This window comes from Talpa europaea, assembly GCF_964194135.1.
Source record: "Talpa europaea genome assembly, chromosome: 2".
NCBI classification, from domain to species: Eukaryota; Metazoa; Chordata; class Mammalia; order Eulipotyphla; family Talpidae; genus Talpa; species Talpa europaea.
The window spans coordinates 5,427,428-5,452,846 of NC_140068.1; the positions used below are offsets into that span (position 1 = coordinate 5,427,428).

At 50.7% G+C, this 25,419-nt stretch overlaps 1 protein-coding gene across 1 annotated transcript in view; it reads left to right on the forward strand.

Moving 5' to 3' along the window:
* The window catches only part of AKAP12 (A-kinase anchoring protein 12), a gene marked incomplete at its 3' end in the record, with an annotated part of 86,462 nt that extends 61,284 nt beyond the window's left edge, over positions 1 to 25,178 (forward strand). Inside the window, exon 3 of the mRNA XM_084228797.1 lies at positions 20,389 to 25,178. Coding sequence (XP_084084923.1) covers positions 20,389 to 25,178 — 4,790 coding nt within the window. The remainder of the gene's footprint in view (positions 1 to 20,388) is intronic.
* Positions 25,179 to 25,419: the final 241 nt, after the last annotated feature.

Sequence of the window (25,419 nt, forward strand, 5' to 3'; positions counted from 1 at the left end):
CTACCTGTCAGTGTGGGTTAAATGCTGCAGCCGCCTTGGAGGAAGGTAGTGAGCCAAGTCGTGGTGCTAATTCTGGTGTGCCAGTCGCTGCCCCCTCCCTTTCAGCAAAGAGAGAACAGGCCTCTCTCTGCTGCGGTGATTTGCCTGGGAGCTCTGGGGCTTGGCCTGAGCTGCTGTTTGGACCGCTGCATTGGTCTCCTAGTCCTTCCACCTTTGGCTCCAGCGCCCAACTCCATTCTCCTTGCTCACCTTCGGCAGGCTTTGTGCTACGTACACGGCTCCTCAGGGTGATAAGATGGATGGACGAGGCTGCTGCTGCCTCTCCTCTGCCCTGGGGCATCTCCAGGTGTTAGGTGATGTGATGCTGGAAGCCTCCCTCACTTGGGTCTCCTGGTGTCCGTGCTGGATTTATTTCTAGCTCCCCCTAGTGCACCTTTCTCCTTGTCAGCACACCCCTCTCTTCATCACAATCTCAAGGATGTGCCACAGACCGTGCCTCTGACTCTGCTCCAGAACCCCCAGTGGTTCTGGTCTTCAGAACTAACACAACATTGTTTAGAAAAAGAAAAATGCTTTAATGATATCATTCATGTAGCATGCACTCGACCTTTAAGGGTCATGGCACATTTCATAAAAGGCACTCTTAAATCAAAGACACTCGACGTACATGTCAGTGGTTTTTGGTATACTCGTGGATGTACGGCCACCATCACGATCAATTTTAGAACATTTTATTTTCATCCTCTCATGAAGAATCTCTGCACTTGTTAGTGGTCACTCCCTTGTCCCCAGCTCTGCAAGTCTAGGTAACCGCGAAGTCTGTGTTCCTGTAGACTTGCCTATTCTGGACATTTCGTATAATTGGAATTAAGCAATAGGTCTTATGCTCTTTTGTGACTAACTTCTTTCACCTAGCATTTAAAAACGTTCATGCATGCGATGGCTTGTATAATGCTTAGTTCCTTTTCATTAGTGAATAATATTCCACTGGGCTAGATACGCCAAGTTTTCTTTGTCCATATGTCCGGGGATGGGCATCTGGTTTGCGCCTAATTTTGGCTACTGTGAATAATGCTGCTGTCAATTTCTGTGCACGTTTTTGTGTGAACGTAGGTTTGCTTTTCTCTTGGTTGCATATCTAGGAGTAGAATTGCAAAGTCATATGGTGACTCTGTTCAATATTTTGAGGAACCGCCAACTGGTTTCCAAAACAGTGTCACTGTTTTGTATGCTGACGACTAAGAGGCCTGAGGCTTCCAGTTTCTTCACTCCTTGCTATCATCTCTCTTTTGGATCATAGCCATCCTCATAGGTGTGAATTAGTATCTCATTGCAGTATTTATTTATTTATACATACATACATACAAGCACTGGGCACAGTCAGAAGCGCAGGAGGGTGAGAGAATTCACCAGAGCCAGGGCGGGGAGCAGAGCAGGCAGAAGGACCCAAGTACACTGCTGAGGGGAGCAGCGGGCGGCAGGAGAGGTCTGCGCGCCATGCGGGACCCTCCTCCGGTGGCTGGGGAGCAACTGAGGATCGAACTGGCGCTGCAGAGGCTGCGGGTAGCTTCGCAACCCAGCGCTCAACCACTGCGCCACCAGGGAGGCCCTCATTGTAGTTTTGATTTGCATTTTCTTAATGATTTTCTAATGAACATCTAATGATGTTGAGGGCCTTTTCATATGTTCACCGGCCATTTGTATTTCTGCTTTAGAGAAGTGTCAATTCAGAGCCTTTGCCCGAGTTTTAGTTGTCACACAGTTCTTAGCAGGTCATGCAAAACCCTTCATAGTCTGACCTCAAATGTATTTCTAGTCTCATTTCATTTCTCTCTGTCTCTCAGCTCCCCGCCTCTGGTCTCCCCAAGTGGACCGAGCTTCTAGTTACAAGGAACTCATTTCACTGCCTCCAGGTCCTCCTGCCTTTGCTCAAACAGCCCCCTGGATGTGGACACCTTCCACAGTGCCCCCAAGGGCTGTCTTCCTTCCCACCCATCCTCATGTTCCAGAGGTTATCCGAGGTGGCCTGGGCTGGAGCTCAGCCACTTCTCCCTCCACCTCTGGGTGTGTCTCCCACCAAGACCAACCTCCCTGAGGACAAGGACAATATTTGATTGTACTCTTGGGTGCTTAGCATAGTTAGCATGAAGGGAGAATTAGTAAATATTTGTTGAATGAACCATAAAATTTGGGGAAACACTTTTACTTTTTATCCACCTATTTGGGATACCCTAACTTTTGCTTTGGGTTATGATCTATTTCTCTAAAAATTCTGACTTAACAAAAACAGGGAATGGAGGGAATAACAAAGGAAAGTTGCCTGCGTTGTGTACTGACCTTGGGTCTGATCTCTACTCCTGCTTTTATCCTGATTGATGACTTTTCTTTGCAAATCCAGACCCATTGGCCCAGGGGGCAGCTGGGACACACATCCCTTCCTTGATTCCTCTTAAAGGTGGAGATCAAAGGAGCTCTATCTGCTACGAGATTCCACAGCTTGTCACGCGATCTATTGTTCTGCCTCATGGTTTCAACCACCTCTGAAAGAATATCAAGGCAGATATGTGAGTGTCTTTACTGATGTCCTACAAGGAAAAATATTAATAAAATTGACAGTAATATAGTTGCCTTTTAAATGCTGTTTTGGGCCTTAAACTTGTAACTAGTGAAGTTTCTCTCCGACTCAGGGAAACAGCAGTTGCTGTAAGAATTTGGGCTGGAGAGTTTGGAGAAGTTCTAGTGGCCAAGCCAGGCAAGATCAGAATCAACAGGTGCGCCCATGAATTGACCATGTGTATTTAGACATTGCAGGGGATCATAGCTGTGTGCTGAGAAAGGCTGCAGAAGTGAGGCCTCAGATCCCCCAGTCGCCTGGGCCTCTGGGGGGCACAGTATCTGATACTTGAGAAGAGTGTAGACCACAGTGCAACCGCCGTGAGCTCTGTCCCAGCTCTTCACAGCCCAGACTCTGCAAGGCTGGGGTTGGGGGCCTGGGTGGGTGAGGAGAGGAAGTAGCTGTCCTGACCCTTTAACTGTGTGGACTGCAGAGGGACCATTAATCCCAGCAGCACTTCACACACACACACACACACACACACACACACGCCAGACTCACATTGTAATTAAAGCAATTTGTGAACCTAAGTTAAAACTCTAGGCAAGATGAAAGGTAAGGAAGTTGCTAAGGGGCCTGCTCTGGGAATCAGCTCCCAGGCATCAGGACAAGGCGCATCATTCCCTGTTCCCACGTGGACTTACAGCCAAGCTGGTGGTTGCTGAAATATCAGAGGGAAGCCAGGTCTCCTTCATAACAAGGTGTGACTGCCTGCAACTTGCTCGGTGTGGGCCTGAACGTGGTGCATCGCGCCTCCTGGTGGCTCTAAAGGCCCCGACTCGGCATGTCGCCAGCCTCTCCCCAGCGCTGGTGGTTTCTTGCTAAAGCTGTCCCCCCACTTGTCTTCGCTGTGACCTTTCTTGTCCACCTCAGCGCCCCCCCCACCCCCATTCTGTGCCCTCAAGTAGCAGGGAACAAAATATTCAGAGGAGAGGAGAGCAATAGTAATTTTTTTTTTTTTTTTTGCTTTTGGAAGAGTTTGTGCTAACGGGGTCAGACAGGCAATACAGGACTCCATGAAACAGGAGAAGCATGAAAGGAAGGGCGCAAACCCAGGGACCCCAAGAGGGTGTCAAGACTGCCACACCCAGCAGCTCTCACGCATCCTTATCAAGAATAAGTATGAGGCTTCGGAGTTTCCAGCGTAGCTTCTGACTGTCTCATGCTGTGTGTTTGCATGTTAGGGATGCTGTGTTGGTGGCTGCATGTTGGGGTGTGGCATCGTTGAGCTAAAGGTTTAGGTAGTTTCTACCTATGGGGGGAGCAGAGCTGATGCTGAAATTGGGGCTTTTCAAAAGTTGCTGATCAAGTGTTGAAGACACAAAGTTTGTCTTGTAAAGCCCTTCCCGGAGAGTTCAGGGAATGGGGCGGCTGAGGGGTGTGTGTGTGTGTGTGTGTGTCAGAGAGAGAGGCTGTGTGTGTGTGAGAGGGGGGGGGTGTGTGTGAGAGAGACAGGCTGTGTATGTGTGTGTGAGAGAGAGAGAGGTGGTGTGTGTGTGAGAGAGGCTGTGTGTGTGTGAGAGAGGGAGTGTGTGTGTGAGAGAGAGGCTGTGTGTGTGTGTGAGAGAGAGAGAGGCGGTGTGTGTGTGAGAGAGGGTGTGTATGTGTGTGTGAGAGAGAGAGGCAGTGTGTGAGAGAGAGGCTGTGTGTGTGTGAGAGAGAGAGGCTGTGTATGTGAGAGAGAAAGGCTGTGTGTGTGTGAGAGAAGGTGTGTATGTGTGTGTGAGAGAGAGAGGCAGTGTGTGAGAGAGAGGCGGTGTGTGTGTGAGAGAGAGGCTGTGTGTGTGTGAGAGAGAGAGGCTGTGTGTGTGTGAGAGAGAGAGGCTGTGTGTGTGAGAGAGAAAGGCTGTGTGTGTGTGAGAGAGAGGCTGTGTGTGTGTGAGAGAGAGAGGCTGTGTGTGTGAGAGAGAAAGGCTGTGTGTGTGTGAGAGAGAGAAGGTGTGTATGTGTGTGAGAGAGAGAGAGGCTGTGCGTGTGTGAGAGAGAAAGAGAGGGGCTGTGTGTGTGTGTAAGAGAGAGAGGGGCTGTGTGTGTGAGAGAGAGAGATTGTGTGTGTGTGAGAGAGAGAGAGAGGTTGTGTGTGTGTGTGTGTGTGTGTGTGAGGGGGTGGGGGCTGTGGGTGCTGGAAAGGGAGGGTGTCCTGCGCCTCCTGCGCCTGTGGAGCCCGCGGACGGCGCCCGGGGCTGAAACGCCCGAGCGGGGGCCCCCAGGGGTGCCCGGCCGCGGGGCGCGGTTCCGGCTCAGCCGCAGCCCCGCGGGCTCGGGGTCCGCTCACCCCAGCGCGGCCTGCAGCCCCCGCCGGCCGCGGCGCGGGGACCCCGCGGGCCCCGAGGCGGGCCCGAGCGGCGGGGCGGGGCGGGGCGGGGCGGGCGGGGCGCCCCTATATCCGCCGCGGAAACGCCCCCTCGGCCACTCCGGGCTGCCGCGCGGGCGTCCTCCCTGCCGCTCCCGACCCGCGCCGCCGGAGCCCGCGGCGAGCCGAGCGGGGGCGCCATGCTGGGCATCGCCGTCACAGGTGAGGGCCCGGCGGGCCGAGGCGGCCCCGCGGGCGCGGGCGGGAGCCGGGCGAGGGGGCCGCGCGCTCGGCGCGTCTGTCTGCCGGGCGCTGGGGTGCGGGACCAGCCCGCCGTGCTTTTCCAGCTTTGACGATTTATGGATGCCTGCAAGAGCTGGGGTGCGGGCCAGGGGTGCGGGGTGTGTGTGTGAGAGGGTTCACCAGAGACGGAGCGGGGAGCAGAACAGGCTGACTGACGAAACCCACTGCTGAGGGGGCAGCGGGGAGGCAGGAGAGGTCCGCCGCGCCATGTGGGTAGCTCCCTGGCCGGCCGGGAATCGAACTCGTGCCGCAGAGGCTGCGGACGGCTTCACAGTGCGGGGCTCAACCCCTCGCGCCACCGGGGAGGCCAGTGCTCTTCGCTGGCCCCCGCGGCGGTCCCCCCACGGCCCGAGGCGCCCCCCGGGGTGTTTGCTAGGGGCTCCCCTCTCGCGGGCAGGGAGGACGCGCGTGGATACTTGTCCGACGGGGCGAACTGGACAGGAGGTGTGGAGCGTCCTCCCTGGCTGCAGTGCTAGAATGAACATTCCTAGTTTTGAGAAATGGCAGGATTTTGCCTGTTGCCGTGTCTAGTAGGGGTTGCCAGTGACGGTGCCCCAGACTCTTCAGGGGACTCAGATGTTACTCCGGTTGTCACTAATCGAGCCGCAGCTATAAAGTGGGTGGTTAGCAGGCAGTCGTATTTAGGCAATGTTTCTTAAGCGTGTTTCCCAGAAATCTGGCTGTCTGAGGTCAAATATCTCACCCCTACCTACACCCTCAGCATCTTTCAAAATTGTCGACTGTGGGTGTCCAGGCCCCTCGGCGCGCAGTTGATCCCCGCAGCTGTGCTGTGACTTGTCTCCGCTTGGACCTTCCTGTTCCTGCCGCCTTTTTACCTCCATCAGGACAATTAATTTCCATTTGCTAATTTAGATTTCTAAGACCAGCTCTGCTGGAAATATCTGAAATCATTTTTTGCCAAATATGTATGTTTTCTTAGCAGTGCAGTATAGAATTTAAGTTTGGAACTTTTTCGCACTGTAATTGTGTCTACCAAGCCCAGTCTCTGCCGGAATTTTAGATGAATGTGAAAGTTTAACAAAACTAAAAATATCTCTTACTTCCTATAGATTAGCTTGTTTATTTTGAGATTTCCTTGAAATTCCTTCTCCAAGTGAACTGAACCAGCCCTTCCTACCATGTACCTAGCATGAAAATGTATGTGATCCCTGGAAGCTACTGTTTTAAAGAGGCAATGCAAATTTTAAACATTAGAAATACAAAATGCTCATTTTGTGAATTTTTTCCCAGGTCATTAGATTTTCTGTGCATGAAATACACAAATACCCAGTCCTGGCAGGGGCCACCCAAGAGTGTGACTTGTGGGGTGTTGCACATGGGGCAGGAATAGCTTCTGTGATGAGAACATTTTTCTGGGTGCCCTTCGGGTACGGTATAATTTTTATTATTCAACTATTTTATTTGTTTTATTATTCGCTGTTTTATTCACAATTTGATGAGTTGATCACATGCTGACTTTCTCATGGAAAAGAAAGGTGGTGTTTTTTAGCAGTGATTGAGAGTTTATAAACTTGGGGGCTTGGGGGGACTTTCAAAAGTTGCTTTGGAGCCAATGGAATGATAAACTAATTTGTTGGAAGGGCTAATTTTTAAGTCAACCTTAAGTAACTGGATCTTTTGCTTTCTGGTTTTTACTTGTATTAGTGTGGGTTTAGAGGATATAAGCAAATTTGGTACCTTTCCCCTGGTGCTAAGACAGTGCACAGAAAAACCTTCGCTCCAAAAATTGAACAGCACAGAAACATTTCCTAGTGAAAGAAGCAAAACATAAAAGGGACTGTTTTTTTTTTCCTCTGCCAGTTATCCTGCTAAGGAAGATTTACAGTCCAGTCTTTCACTCATTGGTTAGAAGCTTGGAGGGCCCCATGGAGGCTTTTTAAATGGTCATTAGGGATTAAATATCAAAGGTTTCTTGAAACTTGGGCATTACTCGTAAATCCTGTGGAAGAAAGTTATTCTTGTCCTCTTCACTGGTATTATGTTAATTGAGGAATGTTTTTATATTTCACAATGAATGGGGAGGGAGGAGGTCTGGTTAGATTATCTGGAGTGATTTAAGAATGAGTTTTCATTTCTGAAGGTGGGGAACCCTGCCCCCCCCCCCATTCTCCTTCCCCTGTAGGCACAGCGCTGAAGTGGGTGCTGCGGAACCTGAACTGTCAAAAAAGGTTGATGATTAACATTGCGTACCATGGACTTGGTTGAAGTCTCCTCCTCACGTCACACTAGCACTGAGCTTAAAGACAAGGAAATATGATTTGACACCCTGATGAGGAGAGAGGTAGCCCCTCCCCACCCCCCAATATCCATGGCATCCCAGCAAATGAGTAAATACGTTTTGTGAATTAAGAAAATCCATCTCCGGCTTTCTCGAGCTCACACACGTATTTGAGATGAACGATAGGGTATCTTGAGGAATGAAGGCAACATTTCTCTTTAAAGCAAACTAAGAAGAAAGAATCTTCTGCCCTTCTTACAAGTTCTAGATTATTTGTAAAACACCTCTATGCAAGTCATTTTGCAAAATTAAAATAGCAAATAGCTGTTTACATGGCGGCTCCTACCTGCTAGGGGAGGGAGGGGACAGATTTATAGTCAAGATTTTGAGACATGAGGGGAACATCCCCTGATGCCAGCTGATGAGAGCCCACTCGAGGTGACTGTCCCCCTTGGAACCACCAAAAGTGGGTGTTTCACGCTCTCTTCATCATGACAGCTCAGTCTCTCTGGGGGTGCACTGGCACTAGAAGCGAGGTGTGGCTATTTCTCCTGGTGGAAAGGGTGCGTGTGGTGGTCTGCGGGCGCACGCCTGGACAGATGTGAAAAGGCGCCGTGAAGTCCATGGCCAGTGTCACCTGCTGGCTCCTGTGCAGGATTTTGCTTCTCTTTCGTTTTAATCTCAGTTAAACATCTTCCTCGGAGGTTTAGTGGTTAATCAGCCTTAGAACAAGGGGAGCTGGGTGTGTAGGCTATAGGGGATGGATTTAGAATGTGGAGAATTCCTGGAAGAATGCCAGGACAATGCTGCTTATCTCGGGACGTTAACCAGGCCCAGATGTTGCAGTGAGCTCTCTAATCTGCAGGGGAGTGCAGACCTGCTTGTACTGAACTTCAAATAGCCAGGCTGTGGCCTTTGTGATAGAGCCTTTTTCTCTCAGACAGGAATGAGAGGCGGGTCATCAAAGTCTGATAGCTAATTTTAGATAAAAACACGAGGAATTAAGGAAAAATCATGAAGATTTTGAAACATTGGTATGATAGAGTCCTTACAAGTGCTTATGCTTTGAACCTTTAGAGTAAAAGAACACAGGTTTATGGTACACTTATCCCTTAATCTCTACGTGTTTGGAAGAGTAGAAGAGAAAGACCCTGCAGTTTACTCAAACACACATTGGTTATTGCACAGGTAATGCATGGGGGCAGGGATCCTGGGCAGAAAACAGGGCCCCAAGTAGCTTTAACCCTTTGGGGTTCATGGCCTGACCCCTTGAAACTGGGGAGACAGGAAGTGGTTGTGATATTTCGCAAGGGAGACAATGTGTATTTGTCCATACACATTCTCGGTCTCATGGAATTGATTTTATAAATCAGCATCAGCTGGACATTAATCTGGAGCCAAAATGCAGTTTAGTAGAAGGTCACACCTAAGTGGGAAAAGCTTCACCAACTCTCAGCCACTGTGGGGTTTCTCTCCATGGAGTGATGGCAGATTTTGGTTTCTTAGACTTCATTAAAGTTACAACTTTTTGTGTATTTTCACATATTGACTTTATTAATATTTTCTTGCCTTAATCCTGAAAGAATTTATTATGGCACAGCTGTTCAAAATATATAAAAAACACATAAGATATTATTAGCAAGATGTGTTATGTTTATAATGTAGTAAGGAGGGATGCTTATGCAGCGAACCCTAAAAACCATGGGGCTAAGGATGCTGACCCCTGCTCAAGCAATAGCCTGGTATAACCTTTGACTCCCCCAAGACTTAACTAGGAATAGCCTGCTGTTGGCAGGAAGCCTTCTCTATAATAAAGATCCGATTAACACATTTTTTGTAGATGATGTGTACTACATAACTTTTACGTAGAATAAAAAATTCTGGGCCTCCCTGTTGGCGCAAGGGGTAAAGTGTCAGCACTATGACACTATCAGCAGCCACTGCAGCACAAGTTCCATCCCCGGCTTGACCCACATGGTGCAGCAGACCTCTCCTGTCTCGCCCGCTGCTCCCCCCAGCAGTGTATTTCAGTCAGTCTGCCTGTTCTGTTCCCCACTCTGTCTCTGGTGAATCCTCTCAGCCCCTGCACCTCTGGCCTGAACCCCAGTTCTTATATGCATAAATAAATCTTTAAAAAAAAGAATGAAACATTCTAAGACATTTGCAGAAGGAAACTTTGAGAAAAATCATAAAGAGTCACATATTTATTGGAAAACATTCACATCTAGATAGACCCCATGTAATTCAAACCTACGTTGTTCAAGGTCAACTGTACTTTTAAAAACAAAAATAGAGCTTCAGGTGTTCACTCCAGATAAGATGTACAACTGGGTGTCCATTTTCTTCTCTGTTTCACTTTCTACACTTTGGATTTAAGACTTGTGTTTATCTTAGAAAAACACAAGACGGAGAGTGTGCACACACACATGTGCGCACACACACACAGACACAGACACACACACACACACCCCTGTGTCCTGAGGGAGCTGCCTCCCAGAGTAGATGCAGAAGATGACACACAGGAAAGCATCTTTTTCTTTCCCTGGCTGTGTGTTCGACCCATTGACACACTCACAGAAAAAGAGAATAGAAGCATTTGGCTTCTGTGGTCATGTTCATCTGAGACGCAACAGCCTCAGTGTGTGATGCTCCACTGCAGGTGGGGCTGGAGAAACGTGGACACGGGACACGTTAGAGCGGAGCAGAGGGATTTCAGCACCATTGAGAGGACTGTCCCCTCTTCCCGCCCTGTTGGGTGGGGCGAGGACCGTGACACGCTGCCCACTGTGGAGCTGGAGGGATTGGCCTGGTCTGCGCCTGGACACTCTGGCAACTCCCTTCCCAGGCCTTTGTCATCCTGATGCAGGGTGGATCTGGGAATAAATGATCAGGGTTTGACTTTACAGGCAAGTGAGAGACTGGCTGGCTTAATCACAGTGCCCTTCAAAATGGCTGGATTAATTCCAAGTCCCACAGGAGTGAGATTGTACATGGTGTCAAGACGGCCCGTTCTCAACCCAGTTGTTTCTGCTGGAGGACTTTTTGGGAGCCAAGAAAGTACAGTATATCCCCAAATCAGTGATGTGGTTAGTGAGGTGACTTTCCTCCTCTCTCTCCTCTGGGATAAATCTAAGGCACAAGGCGGTTCTGGATGCCAGGAGGGTTAGAAGCTGTCTAAAGGCAGATTTGTTGAGGGAATGTTTGTAAGTGTGGTTGTGGGTGGAGGTGGCTATGCCAAGTTGGACCAGGTGAGCTTTACCTTTCCCAGAATCCTCTCCATGGTCACCCTCAGCCTCCAGTCCCTCCCTCCATCTCAGCAGTCAAACCTGGCACATCTGTCCCTGCTGCACCCTCTCCACCCCCCCCCCACCCCCAGTCTCCTTGCTGCTCTTCTGTTTGTTTAACAGATTTGTTGCTCACCAAGCTCTGAGCTTTAACTCAGACTCTAAAACAGACTCTAAAGAGGTTTCTGCTCACCGAAAACTAGGATGGGCCCAAGTGATGGTGGTCGAACTTGGAGATGAGAAAGGGGGGTGATTTGGGTGTCGTCTGCACAGGTGGGCTGAGAAAGGAAACGAGTTCACATGGATGGAGGGGCTTCCGCCACCTGAGCCCCCCACTGGGTCCAGCACGGGCAGTAGCTAAACCTATTTCCATTGCAGAGGGCGCAACTCCAGATGTCTGCCCTGCTCCCCCATCCCAACCCCCCAAAGTGTTTGTGTTGAAAGTCAGGGACAAAAATAGGTGCAACACGGCATTCGATGTGCAGAACTTGAAAGGGCACCCACATTTTCTATTTCCACAGTGTCCTCTGGTCCCCAAGGTCTAGGAAAGTCAGAGCTGGAAACTGCAGGATACCCCCCTCTTCTGTTCGAAAACGTCAGCGGGTTGGGTGATGATTTTCCGCAAGGGAATGAGGCCATGCCACAGTGAAACGCTGGATCCAGATAAAGTGTCTGGCAGCGAGGGCCTGGATTAATTGTCTCGCCATCATGTCATAGTTTTGAAGACTATTGGGTAACTGTCCAAGAAGAAAATACCCGCAGATATTAATAGTGATTGTCTCTGGGCTTTGCCTTGTTGGGATGTTAGCCTCAGTTTCTCACATTGTAACATCCTCTACACTTTAAATGGATTACTTTTAGAATTGGCAAGAAGTAATTAAGAAGTAGTTCTTATCTGAAGGAAATAATGAAACAAAAAAAATCTGAGTTTTTGTTTTATTATTATTATTATTATTATTATTATTATTATTATTATTGTAGATCGTTCACCCTCCTTAGCTCGCATTTGCTGGAAGTCCTGGCAGTGACCTAGTTGCAGGTAAAGACAGAATAGAAACTTCAGGAAACTTGGCCCAGGGCTCAGTGAAATTTCAACACTAATCAGTCTCTGTAACTTCTGTACTTTAGTCTTCCTTTCTGCCTAAATTCCATCTTTTTTTTTTTTTTGACAGTAGAGGGAGAGAAGTTTGTCTACTGTTTAATAACTGATAAAATTTATATTATGGTATGTAATGTGAGGCAAAGACATGCTGTCCTCTGAAATCAACATCCTCTCTGCTTTTGTCATTTTCTTTATTTTTATTAGTTATCTGCACTACTTTATTCTTAAAATCGTAACCTTAAACTTACAGAATGTTGCATATTAAAACAGTGCAGGGGGCCTCCCCAGTGGCGCAACGGTTGAGCGCTGGGTTGCAAAGCTGTCTGCAGCCTCTGCAGCGCCCGTTCAATCCCAGGCTGCTCCCCGGGCACCGGAGGAGGGTCCCACATGGCGCGCAGACCTCTCCTGCCGCCCGCTGCTCCCCTCAGCAGTGTACTTCGGTCCTTCTGCCTGTTCTGCTCCCCAATCTGGCTCTGGTGAATTCTCTCACCCTCCTGCGCTTCTGACTGTACCTAGTGCTTGTATAAATAAATAAATAAATCTTTAAAAAAAAAAACAAAACAGTGCAGGTAACACCCACACTATATGCCCTTATCTCAGATTCACCTGTTGTTACATTTTACTCATATACTTCATTATTGTCTTTTCTGGCTCTCTTGGAAAACAAAAGCAAAAACCAGCAGTTTCCTGTTAAGCCTTAGGGAGGCATGCCCCTTAAAATTTTTCTGAATTTGAGGGTGAGTGATATACATCAGGTATATAGCTCTGCTCCTAAATACTTGAGTTGTGTGCTTCCTGAAAATAGGGAGCTTCCTTTGTAGAACCATCACTCAGTTACTGCGATGTACATTTACCTGACTACCATGCTCTCACCTGTTCTACCATCCAATTCCACTTGACCATTTAAGGTCATAATGTCCTGTTTTGCACCCCCCCAGCCCCCCTGAAGTGGGAGATCTGGCCTTGAATATCACCTTTAGTGTCTTTTCAGTTGCTTTAGATCTAGAACATTCTATAGCCTGGGTCTAGTAGACTTTGACATGTTTGAAGTATATGGTTTTCCTCTCCCCATTTCACCACACTTGTTATTTTGGGTTTGTTTTCTCTTTAATTTAGTTCAGGCATGCTAAGCCACAGCTTTTTTTGTGTCCTGAGGGTATGGAGAAAAGGCATAACCTGATATTAAGTTGTGGCCAATTTCTCCACTATAATTAGGGTTTCCCCACCCTCTTCACTATTAAGCATGTAAATGTCCCGCAGCCCTCCCCCCTCTACCCCACCCCCAATTTATCACCCCCTGATTCTTGCTGTCCATCTTTACCAGGGTGGTCAAGTGATCTTTGAAATCTATGAGTGGGTACGTAGGACGTATACATTCTTTCTTTTTCATTTTTTAAAACATGACCGTGACCATGACAAAGCTGCTTTTTACTACATAAATTGCTGTGCACATCAGACACGTAGCAACTTTTCCATCCCAGCGTGGGAGCTGGCACGTCAAAACACCTCTCCTGATCATCAGCCACACTGACAAATTATAAAAAGTTATAATGATTGGTGGAAAATAAAATAATTTTGCTTTGAAAATACATAGGGTTTTCTTTTAAAAAGACAAGCTTTTGTGTTATTCCTTTAGCCGAGTCTCTGAGTCATCCTTGTGAGGAGCACTCCCTATGTGACACTGGCTGTCACAGGACAGCTAGTTTGTCATAGCAAATGCCAGTGCAAAGTAGAGTTCCCTGTGCCCACACATGCACAGCCTGACCCACCTTCGGAGCCCCTACCAGACTGTCAGATTTGTTGCACTAGATGCACCTCTATGGACACATCATTATCACCCAAAGTCAGTAGGTTACCTTAGGGTTCGCTCTTGGTGGGTTTGGACAAATGTGTATCTACCGTTCGAGGTGAATAGTTTACTGCCCTTAAAATCCCCTGTGCCTCACCTGTTCATCCTCCCTTCCCCGACTTCTGGCAGCACTGATGTTTTTAATTGTCTCCACAGTTTTGCCTTTTCTAGAATGTCACATAGCTGGGATCATACAATAAATAGCCTTTTCAGTCTGGCATCTTTCACATAAGAATATGCATTGAAGGGCCTCCCTGGTGGTGCAGGCAGTTGAGTGCAGCACTGTGAAGCTGTCCGCAGCCTCTGCAGCGCGGGTTCGATTCCTGGCCGGCCAGGGAGATACCCACATGGTGTGGCAGACCTCTCCCGTCTTGCTCGCTGCTTCCCTCAGCATTGCTTTCGTCCGTCTGCCTGTTCTGTTCCCCACTCTTGTCTCTGGTGAATCCTCTCACCTTCCCATGCCTCTGACCTATACCACAGCTCTGTATAAATAAATAAGTCTTTTAAAAAAAAAAAAGAATATGCATTTAAGATTCTTTGATGTCTTTTCATGGCTTGGTAGTTCCTTTTTTAGTGCTGAATAGTATTCCATTTTCTGGATGTACCACAGTAAATGTAAACATCCACCTGTTGAAGGACTTCCTTGAAACAAGGACAGAAATGATGAATAAAGCTATAAAAAACAACTGTGTGGAGGTTTTTGGGTGAACATGGCGTGTGATTGCTGTGTTAAATGGTAAGAATATGTTTAGTTTTGACAAACTAAACAGCTCTCCTGCCTGCCTGTGACTATGCATGTGCCTCTGTTCCTCCTTTACCTAATAAAGCTGACCTTTCAAAATATGTAAAAAAGAAAAAAAAAAAAAGGAAAATGCCAAACTGTCTCAAAGTGGCTGAGCCATTTTGCATTTCCCACATAGAGACAGGTGTGAAGTCCCTTGACGTCCGTATACAGTTGCAGGCACCACCCAGGTGTGCACCATCTCCCCCCTCTAAGGTTCTGTGTATCCTGAAAGAGCGTCGTGATGTGAACCTGCAGCATGTGTCCAGTTCTTGGTCTCAAACTCGCTGAGGCAAAGCTCTTAACACCAGACAGACGGTGCCCGTGCGCCTGCCACGCCTCAGGCCTTGCTGCGTAACGTGGTCTGGTGTCCACCGCTTAATGGAACGTACTGCGGGTCGGAGGTTTAGTGACGGTTTGGCAGTTGTTTAGGCAGGACTGGTTTTGGGGTCCGAGCGTGCTTGGGTTTGAAGAGACACCCCACTGGGGCGATGCACGGGGCTTTTTGGGCTTTTTCTCGTGGCCTTTCCAGGCCAAACCCGCCCAGCGCGCCAGGTCAGCCCCGAGGCTGCACCCTCTATGACGCGCACAGTGACCCCCAGGGGGCGCTCTCGTCAGCGCCCCGCCGGCCTGCTGGGGCTGCCAGTCTCCATCCAGGATGGGGCAGCCAGGGTTGGGTTGTGCCTCCCCAGCCGCTGTCAGGCTGCCGCTGCTGGCCAGCGGCGCGTGCCATGCCCTGGTGGAGTAACCTTTGCTGTGAGTAGCTCATGTCCCGCCCTCCCCTCCCATCCCCCCATGATTTGCCCTGGGGAGTCATCGCTGGGGGCGGGACACTGACCTTCCCTTTAGTCAGGCCCAGATGGGGTGTGGGTGGGTTTGCATCCTTCCTTCTTTCCCTGGCTTTGGTCAGACTGCTAATGTGGCACACGCAGAGAAGGGTGTTAGGAAGGGATGAGGTTGAGCCACCCAGCCACCTCCTTGCAGGACTCCTGAGCTGACCCCTTGCACCTATATCTCGTCATGGCCCCCAGTGGGGTTGACAGAGGACCCTGTGTGGTGGGGTCTCATCTGGGGCCACTGGAGAATGTGCCCCACTCCACCACTCCCAGACACTTAATCTAACCTGCAGAGGTCTGTCCAGAACTGCAGTGTGCAAGGGATCCCCCTTGGCTTCTCGCCAGAAAAGAGTTCAGCCTGAAGACTCAGACTTGGAAAGGGTATCTAGGTTGGGCTAGAGATTGTGCTGGCTGGAATCAACCTGGCAAGGGCTTTCCCCCGGGAGGAGGTGGCAGGAGGAGAGAGAGAAAGGGATACAGCCACACTTAAATCAGTAGGATTTAGCAAGGACCAAAAGCCTCTCTTATTGTTGGAGGGGAACAAAGTGTGGGATGCAGAGGTGGACAGAGCAGGCCTTATCTGTTGGGCTGCAACACCAGGAACTTGTACCAGCAGAGGAGTAGGAAATGAGGCTGAGACACTCCATCTAGATTGCAGCGGGTCTCCTAGCCTTACCATGGGTAGCTCTGTGATTGTTGTTCTGGGGCCCGGTGCCTAGCTCTTCTGTGCAAAAGTGCCGTGAAAGTTGGCTTCGATCTTGCAACCTAATCTAAATGGTCTTGGCTGCCAAGCCAGAGAGTTTAGCCGCCTGTCCTCTAGGCCCTAAAACTATTAGGGATGTTTGGCCACTTCCTGATGTGCTGAAGGGGTATTTTAGGAAGCAGGGCCTCCCTGTCAGGTCTGCTACAGGTCCAACCTTGCAGGTGCTGCAATCAGAGCTGGCTTTGGTTTGTCCAAAGCGCGAAGGTCCTGAGGAACCAGCAGGGGCCCTGTCTGGAAGATTATCCGACAATAGTAACTCCTAGAATGACTTAGGTCAAAAGAGACTGTAGACCAGTTGATTGGTTGGGGCTTAAAGTTGCCCTATGTGGTGATCCTATATACTTTTTTCTTTCTTTCTTTCTTTCTTTTTTTTTTTTTTTGCATGCTCAGCCCCATATATCACTTTATATATAGAAAACCTCTGAATATTGCTAAGTTGTTCTGGAACTATCAATAGCTGTTTTGTTCTGCCAGTTGGCAGCTGTTCATCTTTGTCTCCCTCAAGTTTTGACTGTAAACATTCCAGTGACCCCAGAATACTTTTTCTAGATGTGTTTCAAATTGAAATTGATGTGTTTCAAATTGAAACACAGATTTAGGAGCATGGAGGCAAAGTAGAGGGAATGGTATAGAGAACACCTGCTTTCTCCCACTGTGTTAGTAAAATGCCTCTGCATTTTCCTTCAAATTCTGAAAAGATCGGTTAATGAGTGTTTGTTTTTACCCCATCGTTGCTCCCCTCCACCACTTATATCTCACTGACCCTCTCTCCCACCCCCTCCAGCTTTCAGAAGCATTACTTCTTTTATTAATGGCCACTAGTTTTTATAAGTACTTTAATTTGTTGAATTGTCTGCTGTGTAAATGTTCAATATTTGTCTTTGTCATTGCTGATTTACTGCACATAATTCCCTTGAACCCCTTCCATTTGGCTGTAAATGGCAGCATTTCGTCTTTCCTTACGGCTGAGTGATACTCCATAGTGTGCAGAGACCACATCTTTGGCCTATCAATCTTCTGTTGACGGGCATTTAGTCCTGCAGTCAACGTTGTAGAACACATAGGGTTTTTTGAGTTGATGGTTTCACATCTTTGGGGTCATGTCTGGGAGTGGAGTTGCTGGGTCATAGGATATTTTTATTGTTCATTTTTGAAGGTAAATCCAGACTGCTTTCCAAAATGGTTGCACCAGTTGACTTTCCCACCGACAGTGTGACAGGATTCCTCTTTCTCCTGTCTTCTCCAGCATTTGGTTTTTTGTTTAGTTTTTTAAATATGTGCTGTTCTTATGGGTGTGAAATGCATATCACCCTCCCCCCTTTAAAAAATGGAGTTTCACATCTTTTATGTGCTTGCAGTAATTAAGGCCTTTTGTGAATATGCTTTCACAATTGGGAAAATCTGTAAGAAGCAGTTCATGGAAATCACTTAAATCTTTGGCTTGAACTCTAAGTAGGCTTATAATAGGAACACACGGAAACGAATGGCATTTCCCCCTCTTTTCAGGAAATTATACATGCTTTTTTTTTTTTTAAGATTTATTTAGTTATGCATGCAAGAACTGGGGTACAGGCCAGACGTGTGGGCGGAGAGGATTCACCAGAGACAGAGTAGGGAGCAGAACAGGCAGACTGACTGAAATACGCTGCTGAGGGGAGCAGCGGGGAGACAGGAGAGGTCTGCTGCGCCATGTGGGTCACCTCCCTGGCCAGGGATTGAACTTGTGCTGCAGTGGCTGTGAATGATTCACAGTACTGCATCTTAACCCCTTGCGCCACCAGGGAGGCCCTGAGGAAATTATACATGCTTTTAAAAAATAGCAGAAAGAGTATCTTTTGAAGATCCAACTGAAAGGGGTGTGAAGGTTGGAGGCCCGAGACTATCAAATCATACATGTCTGGATTTTCTCTGGATATTTGCCTCTGTGTTTAATGTGCGTGGCAGTTTCTTTGTTCACTGACCATGATGTCTAAATTTGACCACGTTATTTATAAATTAGGAAAATCCTTTAAGAAGTGTACCTGACCGAAACAATGAGATTCTTGTTTTTGTTTCATACTTCCTTCTCTATCTGAAGTGTTTAGTGCTCAGTATTTTTTATTTTATTTTTTTTAAAGATTTTTTTTCAATTCATTTATTTATACAAGCACTGGGTACAGTCAGAAGCGCGGGAGGGGGCCTCCCCTCGTGGCGCAGCAGTTGAGCTCTGGGCTGCGAAGCTGCCCGCAGCCTCTGCAGTGCCAGTTCCATCCCTGGCCACCGGCGAGGGTCCCACATGGTGCACAGACCTCTCCTGCCGCCCGCTGCTCCCCTCAGCTGTGTATTTCGTCAGTCTGCCTGTTCTGTTCCCTGCTCTGGTGAATCCTCTCACCCTCTCGTGCTTCTGACTGTACCCAGTGCTTGTGTAAATAAATAAAAATCTTTAAATTAAAAAGAAAAAAAAAGCGCGGGAGGGTGAGAGAATTCACCAGAGCCAGAGCGGGGAACAGAACAGGCAGATTTGATGAAATCCACTGCTGAGGGGAGCAGCGGGGAGACAGGAGAGGCCCGCGCGCCATGTGGGATCCTCGCCCGGTGGCGCCCGGTGGCTGGGGATCAAACCGGTGCTGCAGAGGCTGCGGGCAGCTTCGCAACCCAGCGCTCAACCGCTGCGCCACCGGGGAGGCCCAGTATTTTTTATTTTAACTTTTGGAAATGCTACCTTAGATGCTGATGTCAGTAAATGGGATTGGCTGATTTTCAATGAGAAAGGTAGAGGCAACCTTGGCTTTGTCACGCTAGCAGTTTCTTCTACCATGTTACACGTGCATGGGGCTAGAAAACCTTGTCGTATCCTTCCTTACTCTGCTAAATAAGAGGCCCAGAAAATCTACAGATTTCATCTCTGTACATTCAACTATGTAAATGTGGTAACATTTGAAATGAAAGGGCCAGAGGACAGGACTTGCGGTTACCGCAGAGCACAGCACAAGGGACAGGCTCCAGCTGCTCTTGGTAGCACCTTGCACAATTTCTCAGTTAATTTTCTTGACTTTAGTTTTAAACTAAAACCCAGTAAGTTGTACGGTGGAAATTTGTAGACCTAGATGTGTAATATTGCACATAAGGAATACAATTATTTTCATGGATAAATAAGATTATATCGGGCCTCCCCGGTGGCGCAGCGGTTGAGCGCTGGGTTGCGAAGCTGCCCGCAGCCTCTGCAGCGCCGGTTCAATCCCCGGCTGCTCCCCAGCCACCGGAGGAGGGTCCCACATGGCGCACAGACCTCTCCTGCCGCCCGCTGCTCCCCTCAGCAGTGTCCTTCGGTCCTTCTGCCTGCTCTGCTCCCCGCTCTGGCTCTGGTGAATTCTCTCACCCTCCCACGCTTCTGACTGTGCCCAGTGCTTGCATAAATAAATAAATAAAATCTTTTAAAAAATAAAAAAAGAAATAAGATTATATCAATGGAAAGAAGTCATAGATTTTGGGGAAACATTGTTTCTGTTTTTGAATATCTATTACTGGGATTTTAAGTATTGGTCTAGACACTACATATATTATTAACCTTCATTTTGTGCTTCAGGTGTCTAGTAAATTGTTACAATATGTTAAGACTTTTTATGTGTGTCAAATTTATAGTCTTTTTGTGTATGACAGAAAGTAGCACATGTCCTGTGGGGAAAAGGCAGCGGCTCAGGCTCTTTTTCACCTCCCACCACCAGCCACAGCCCCTGTGGCTGCTCCCTGAGGCCTTGCTTTCCTCCTAGGTTTCGTTGCCCACAGGTGGTAACGTTTTATTGCAAAAAGCACTTGGGAGCACAAGCACGGGGCGCACTCACCTGTAATTACAGATGCCTGGGCTGAGAAGCCAGCTCTCGAGAGGAGAGAAACCCTTACCCTGTGCTGGACTTGCCTGACATTAAAGAAAGTATTCATTGGTCATGTTTGTTTGGTTGGTTTGTTTTTTTTTTAAGATTATTCATTTATTCATTTATTTATTTATTAATATTTTTATACAAGAGTTGGGGTACAGGCCAGAGGTGTGGGAGGGTGAGAGGATTCACCAGAGACACAGCGGGGAACAGAACAGGCAGACAGACCGAAAGCACTGCTGAGGGGAGCAGCAGGGGAGACAAGAGGGGTCTGCCGCGCCATGTGGGACTCTCCCTGGCTGGCCGGGAATCAAACCCACGCTGCAGAGGCTGCGGACAGCTTCACAGCGCTGTGCTCATCCTGCTGTGCCGACGGGGAGGCCCTCATTGGTCATGTTTTTTAATATTTAATTTTATTGACTTGTAATCATTTGTTCCCTTCTCTGCCACCCCCTTTTTTCTGCTCATAGTTGGACAGCGAGAGTCTGAAGATGTGAGTGAAAGAGACTCAGATGTCAAGATGGCAGCTAGCTCAGCAGCTGTTCAAGATAGCGCCAAGGAGGGGCAGGAGGAGATGCCTGAGATAATTGAACAGATTCCTTCTTCAGAAAGTAATTTAGAAGAGTTCACCCACCCTCCCGAGTCTCAGTCTAGTGATGTCGGCTTTAAGAAAGTGTTCAAGTTTGTTGGCTTTAAATTCACTGTGAAAAAGGATAAGACCGAGAAGTCTGACACTGTCCAACTGCTCACTGTCAAAAAAGATGAGGAAGAAGGTGCAGGGGGCTCAAACGGGGCTGGCGACCACCCGGACCCCAGCTGGGAGGCCCCGGAAGCAACACCCAAGGACAGTGAACTGAAGCCGTGCACAGAGCAACCCGAGGAGGTGCCGAAACCCGAGCAGAACAACACGGATGCTTCTCTTCAAGCCGAACCCGACCAAGCAGAAGAACAGAGCAAAGACGAGGGAGAAAAGCAAGAACCGACCAAGTCTCCAGAATCTCCAACCAGCCCGCTGGCCAGTGACACGGCGTCGCCCTTCAAAAAGTTCTTCACCCAGGGTTGGGCGGGCTGGCGAAAGAAGACCAGTTTCAGGAAGCCCAAGGAGGAAGAGCTGGAAGCCTCAGAGAAGAAGAAGGAACGCGAGCACGAGAAAGCAGACTCGGAAGAAAACGAAAAGCCAGAAGCCACCTGCGAGAAACCGCCGGCCGCCAAGGGCGAGGCCGCGCGCGAGGCCAGGCTCTCCGCTGAGTATGAGAAAGTGGAGCTGCCCATCGAAGACCAGGTGCCTGGGGCCCCTGAGGAGAAAGTCGCCCCGTTGGCAACCGAAGTGTTTGATGAAAAAGTAGAGATCGTCGCGGAGGTCCACGTCGCCACCGTGGGGGAGACAGTTGAGCAGGAACCTGAGGGAGCCGCCCCTATAGCAGCGTCTCTGCCCCCTGAAATGGAGGTTGACACCAGCACCCAGGCTCAGGCAGCTGAACCCACCGAGGAGCAGGTGAAGCCCCAAGAAGTGGGTGCCTCGGAAGGGGACCCCCCGCAGCCTCCGGAGCTGGGTCCCGAGGAGAAAGCCTTGTCTGCTCACCCCGAAGGCGTCGTCAGTGAGGCGGAGATCCTGTCATCCCAGGAGAGAATCAAGGTGCAAGGAAGCCCTTTGAAGAAACTTTTCACCAGCTCAGGCCTCAAAAAGCTTTCTGGGAAGAAAGTGAAAGGGAAGCGAGGAGGCGCAGGCGATGAGGAGTCCGGGGAGCTTCAGCCGGGGGCACCAGAGTCCCCCGACAGCGCAGACGAGCAGAAGGGCGACAGTTCAGCCTCGTCCCCCGAGGAGCCTGAGGAGCCCACCTGTGTGGAGAAGGGCCTGGGCGAGGCCCTGCCGGAGGCCGAGGCGGAAGAAGGAGTCACTTCTGATGGGGAAAAAAAGAGAGAAGGCATCACCCCTTGGGCCTCTTTCAAAAAGATGGTGACGCCCAAGAAGCGTGTCAGAAGGCCTTCCGAGAGCGACAAAGAGGACGAGCTGGACAAGGTGAAGAGCGCCACCTTGTCCTCCACAGAGAGCGCAACCTCTGAGATGCAGGACGAGGGCAAAGGAAGCGGCGAAGAGCAGAGGCCCGAGGAGCCCAGGCGCAAGGTGGACACCTCCGTGTCCTGGGAAGCGTTCATCTGTGTGGGGTCCTCCAAGAAAAGGGCAAGAAAAGCGTCCTCTTCTGACGAGGAGGGGCCCCCCAAAACCCTGGCGGGCGACAGCCAGAAACCCGACGAAGGCGGAAAAGACAAAGAGGCGGGCGCAGACCCGGGCCCTGCCAGCGCCGCGGAGCACGACGCGGCCCAGGGGGGCTCCTCCCCGGAGCCGGCGGGAAGCCCCTCGGAGGGGGAAGGCGTCTCCACCTGGGAGTCCTTCAAGAGGCTGGTGACGGCCCGGAAGAAGTCCAAGGCGAAGCTGGAGGAGAAAAACGACGAGGCCGGCCCCGCCGCCGGGGCCGCCGAGCCTCCCGCCTCAGAGGCCGAGCCCGGCCGGGAGGAGTCCTGGGTCTCCATCAAGAAGCTCATTCCCGGGCGGAGGAAGAAACGGCCGGACGGGAGGCAGGAGCAGGCCCCGGTGGGGGACGCGGGCCCCGCCGAGACCAACGAGGACGACCCCGACGTGCCCGCCGTCGTCCCGCTGGCCGAGTTCGAGGCCGTGGAAAGGGAGAAGATGGAGGCCCTGCGAGCCCCGAGCGGCGAGGAGCGGCCCGAGGCCCAGGCCGCGGCCGAGGCCCCGCAGGCGCCCCCGGAGGCTCAGGCCGCGGTGGACGGGGCGAGGCCGCCCCCCGACGTGGAGGAACGGTCTCCGTCGTGGATCTCCGCGTCCGTGGAGCCTGTGGCGGGGCCTGTGGAGCCCGCGCGCGGCGAGGCCGCGGCGCCCGCGGGGCCGGCGGGGGGAGGGGAGGCCGCCCCCCACGCCCCTGTGGCGGCCGCGCCCGAGGGCAGGGACGCCGGCGACGACACGCTGGCGAGCGAGGTGGCCTCCGAGCTGACCTCCGAGGCGGTGACGGCCGCGGAAACGACGGGGGCGTTTGGCGCGGAAGAAGCGACCGAGGCCTCCGGGGCTGAGGAGACCACGGACATGGTGTCGGCCGTTTCCCAGCTCACCGAGTCCCCCGACACCACCGAGGAGGCCACCCCCGTTCAGGAGGCGGAGGCCGGCGGGCCTAGCCCGGAAGACCTGGAGCGCCGGACCCAGGAGGTCCTGCAGGCCGTGGCGGAGAAGGTGGGGGACGAGGCCCGGCGGCCCGACGCCCGGGCGCTGGCGGACGGGGTGAAGGCAGAACCGAAAATACCAGAGGAGGCCGAAGAAGCCCGCGAGGAGGCTCCAGCGCCAGACCTGAAGACGGAGGTGGATGTGGTGTCCAAAGTTCAGGTTCAGGAGAGCAAGGATTTGACGCAGGGAGAGGCCACCATTCCCCCTGCCGGGGAAAGCCCTGGAATGGCCCCTCAAGATCCGGAGAGCGCGGAGTCCGGCCAGCCCACAGACGCTCGTGAAGAAGCCGAAACCTCGGTTGGGGCCAAATCAGAAATTGTGTTGGAACAAACCGTTGCCCCTGACTCAGCCGACACCCTCACCACCGCTGGGGAGAGCCCTGGAGGCACCCCTGGGGCCGACCTTGAAGCTCTAAAGCCAACACAACACAAGCGCGTGGACCAGGTCTGTGAAGACGGGGCGGAGGCCCCTGGAGGGCAGTCCTCGGCCCCAGAAGCACAGACAGAGACGTGGCCGGCACCCGGCGGCCTTCCCTCGCAGCAGGAGGATGTGGACCATCCAGAAGACAAGGTGGTTTCAGAACACACGGATGCAGAGGCCTCAGGGGAAGCGGCCCCCGTCCCCTCGAAGACTGAGGTGATTCAAGAAGCTGGCGAGGAACCCAAAGTCTGCCCTCCCGTCGAAGGACTTGGAGTGTCTGCAGACACAGAAGTAACAGTCAGTCAGGAGAGGATCCCTGAAGTTGCCTCAGACGACCAAGTTCCTAAAGAAGCTGAATCTGGAAGGGAGGATGATACTGAACTCCAGAGTCAAACCGAGGCTGTTCCAGCCCCGGCAGACAGAGGGATGGCAGGTCAGGTAGAGAAGGAGAAAACCGAAGCGAAATCCGCCCAAGGGAGTGAAGAGAAACCCGAGGGTGACCTCGATGTCACATCTGAAGAGCCCAGTCAGCACCCCCCGGGTCGGACAGAGGACGCGAGCAGCGCAGAAGGGCAGAGGGAAGCCCGCAGACTGGAAGAAAGTTCTCCGGCCCAAGAGGAAACGGTCTGCACAGAAATTCAGGTTCAAAGCTCCGACGCATCACAAACCCTAACAGCTCCCGCGGTGGAAGAGAAGAAGGTCTTAAGAAAAACCGTCAAGATTTTAGAAACGGCTGAAATTTTGGGATCTGTAGAGGCACATTCAGTACTGGAAGAAAAATCCACCGAGTACAGTGAGGCTCAGCAGGGGGCAGAGGTGTTGGCCCCAGGGACTGAATCTGGGGCAGAGTCGACACCGGTAACGGTACCTGCAACCACTGGAGAAAGTTCCAGCGCTGACCCGGAAGGAGCCACCACCGCATCCCAGACACGGGGGGCAGAGCAAGATCGCGAGCAGGTGGTTTGCCAGGAGGGCACGGTGAGCATGGAAGATTCCGAGGCCGAAAATGAGATTCTGCAGCTTGAGACTGAGAGCAGCAAATTTGTACAAAACGTGATTCAGACCGCCGTGGAGCAGTTAGTAAGCACGGAAGAACCCGCCACTGGGCCCCAGCCACAGGCTCCCCTGATAAAAGCTGACAAGCAGCAACTGGAGCAGAAAGTCGAGAAGGAAGAAAGCGAACTTCCAGCCCCCACACAGGAAGACACACAGACGCTCTCCACCAGCGAGGAGTCGGCGCCAGTCGCCCTGCAACAGACACACGCAGATACCGCCAGAGAAGTGAGCGAAGCCGTCCAGGTAGAAAGCCCCCGTGTCGATGCCCAGCAGCTTGACGAGGTCGTTCTTCCATCTGAGGGTGAGAGAGAAGTGCCTGGAACCAAGTCTGAGCCAGAAGATGATGGCGGAGCCGGCTTAGGAGAAAGGATAGAGAAAGCACCTTGTGACTCCCCGGGAGACGGAAAAGGGGATCACGTGGTCATTCACCCCGAGAAGCAAGTGTCAGCTCTGGAAGCCCTGGAACATTCAGGAGGCTTAAAAGAGCACCTGGATACAAACGGACCCAAACATCAAGAGCAGGAAGACAGCCAGGAAGAACTTCAGGAAAGAAAAGCGCATCGTGAGTCAGAAGACATCAGAACACAAACACAGGAGGAGGCACAGAAAGGAGAGAGAGAACCTGCAAAATCAGAACTGGCGGACCCCTAAAGCATCCTGTAAGTATCCTTCCTAGATACTTTTCTCCTTTTATGCCATTAAATGCAAATTTTTTTAGGATTGATTTTTATTTCTGCATATAAGACCTGGGGAATAGCTGGCATAAGCCAGAGGTGCAGGGGATGAAAGG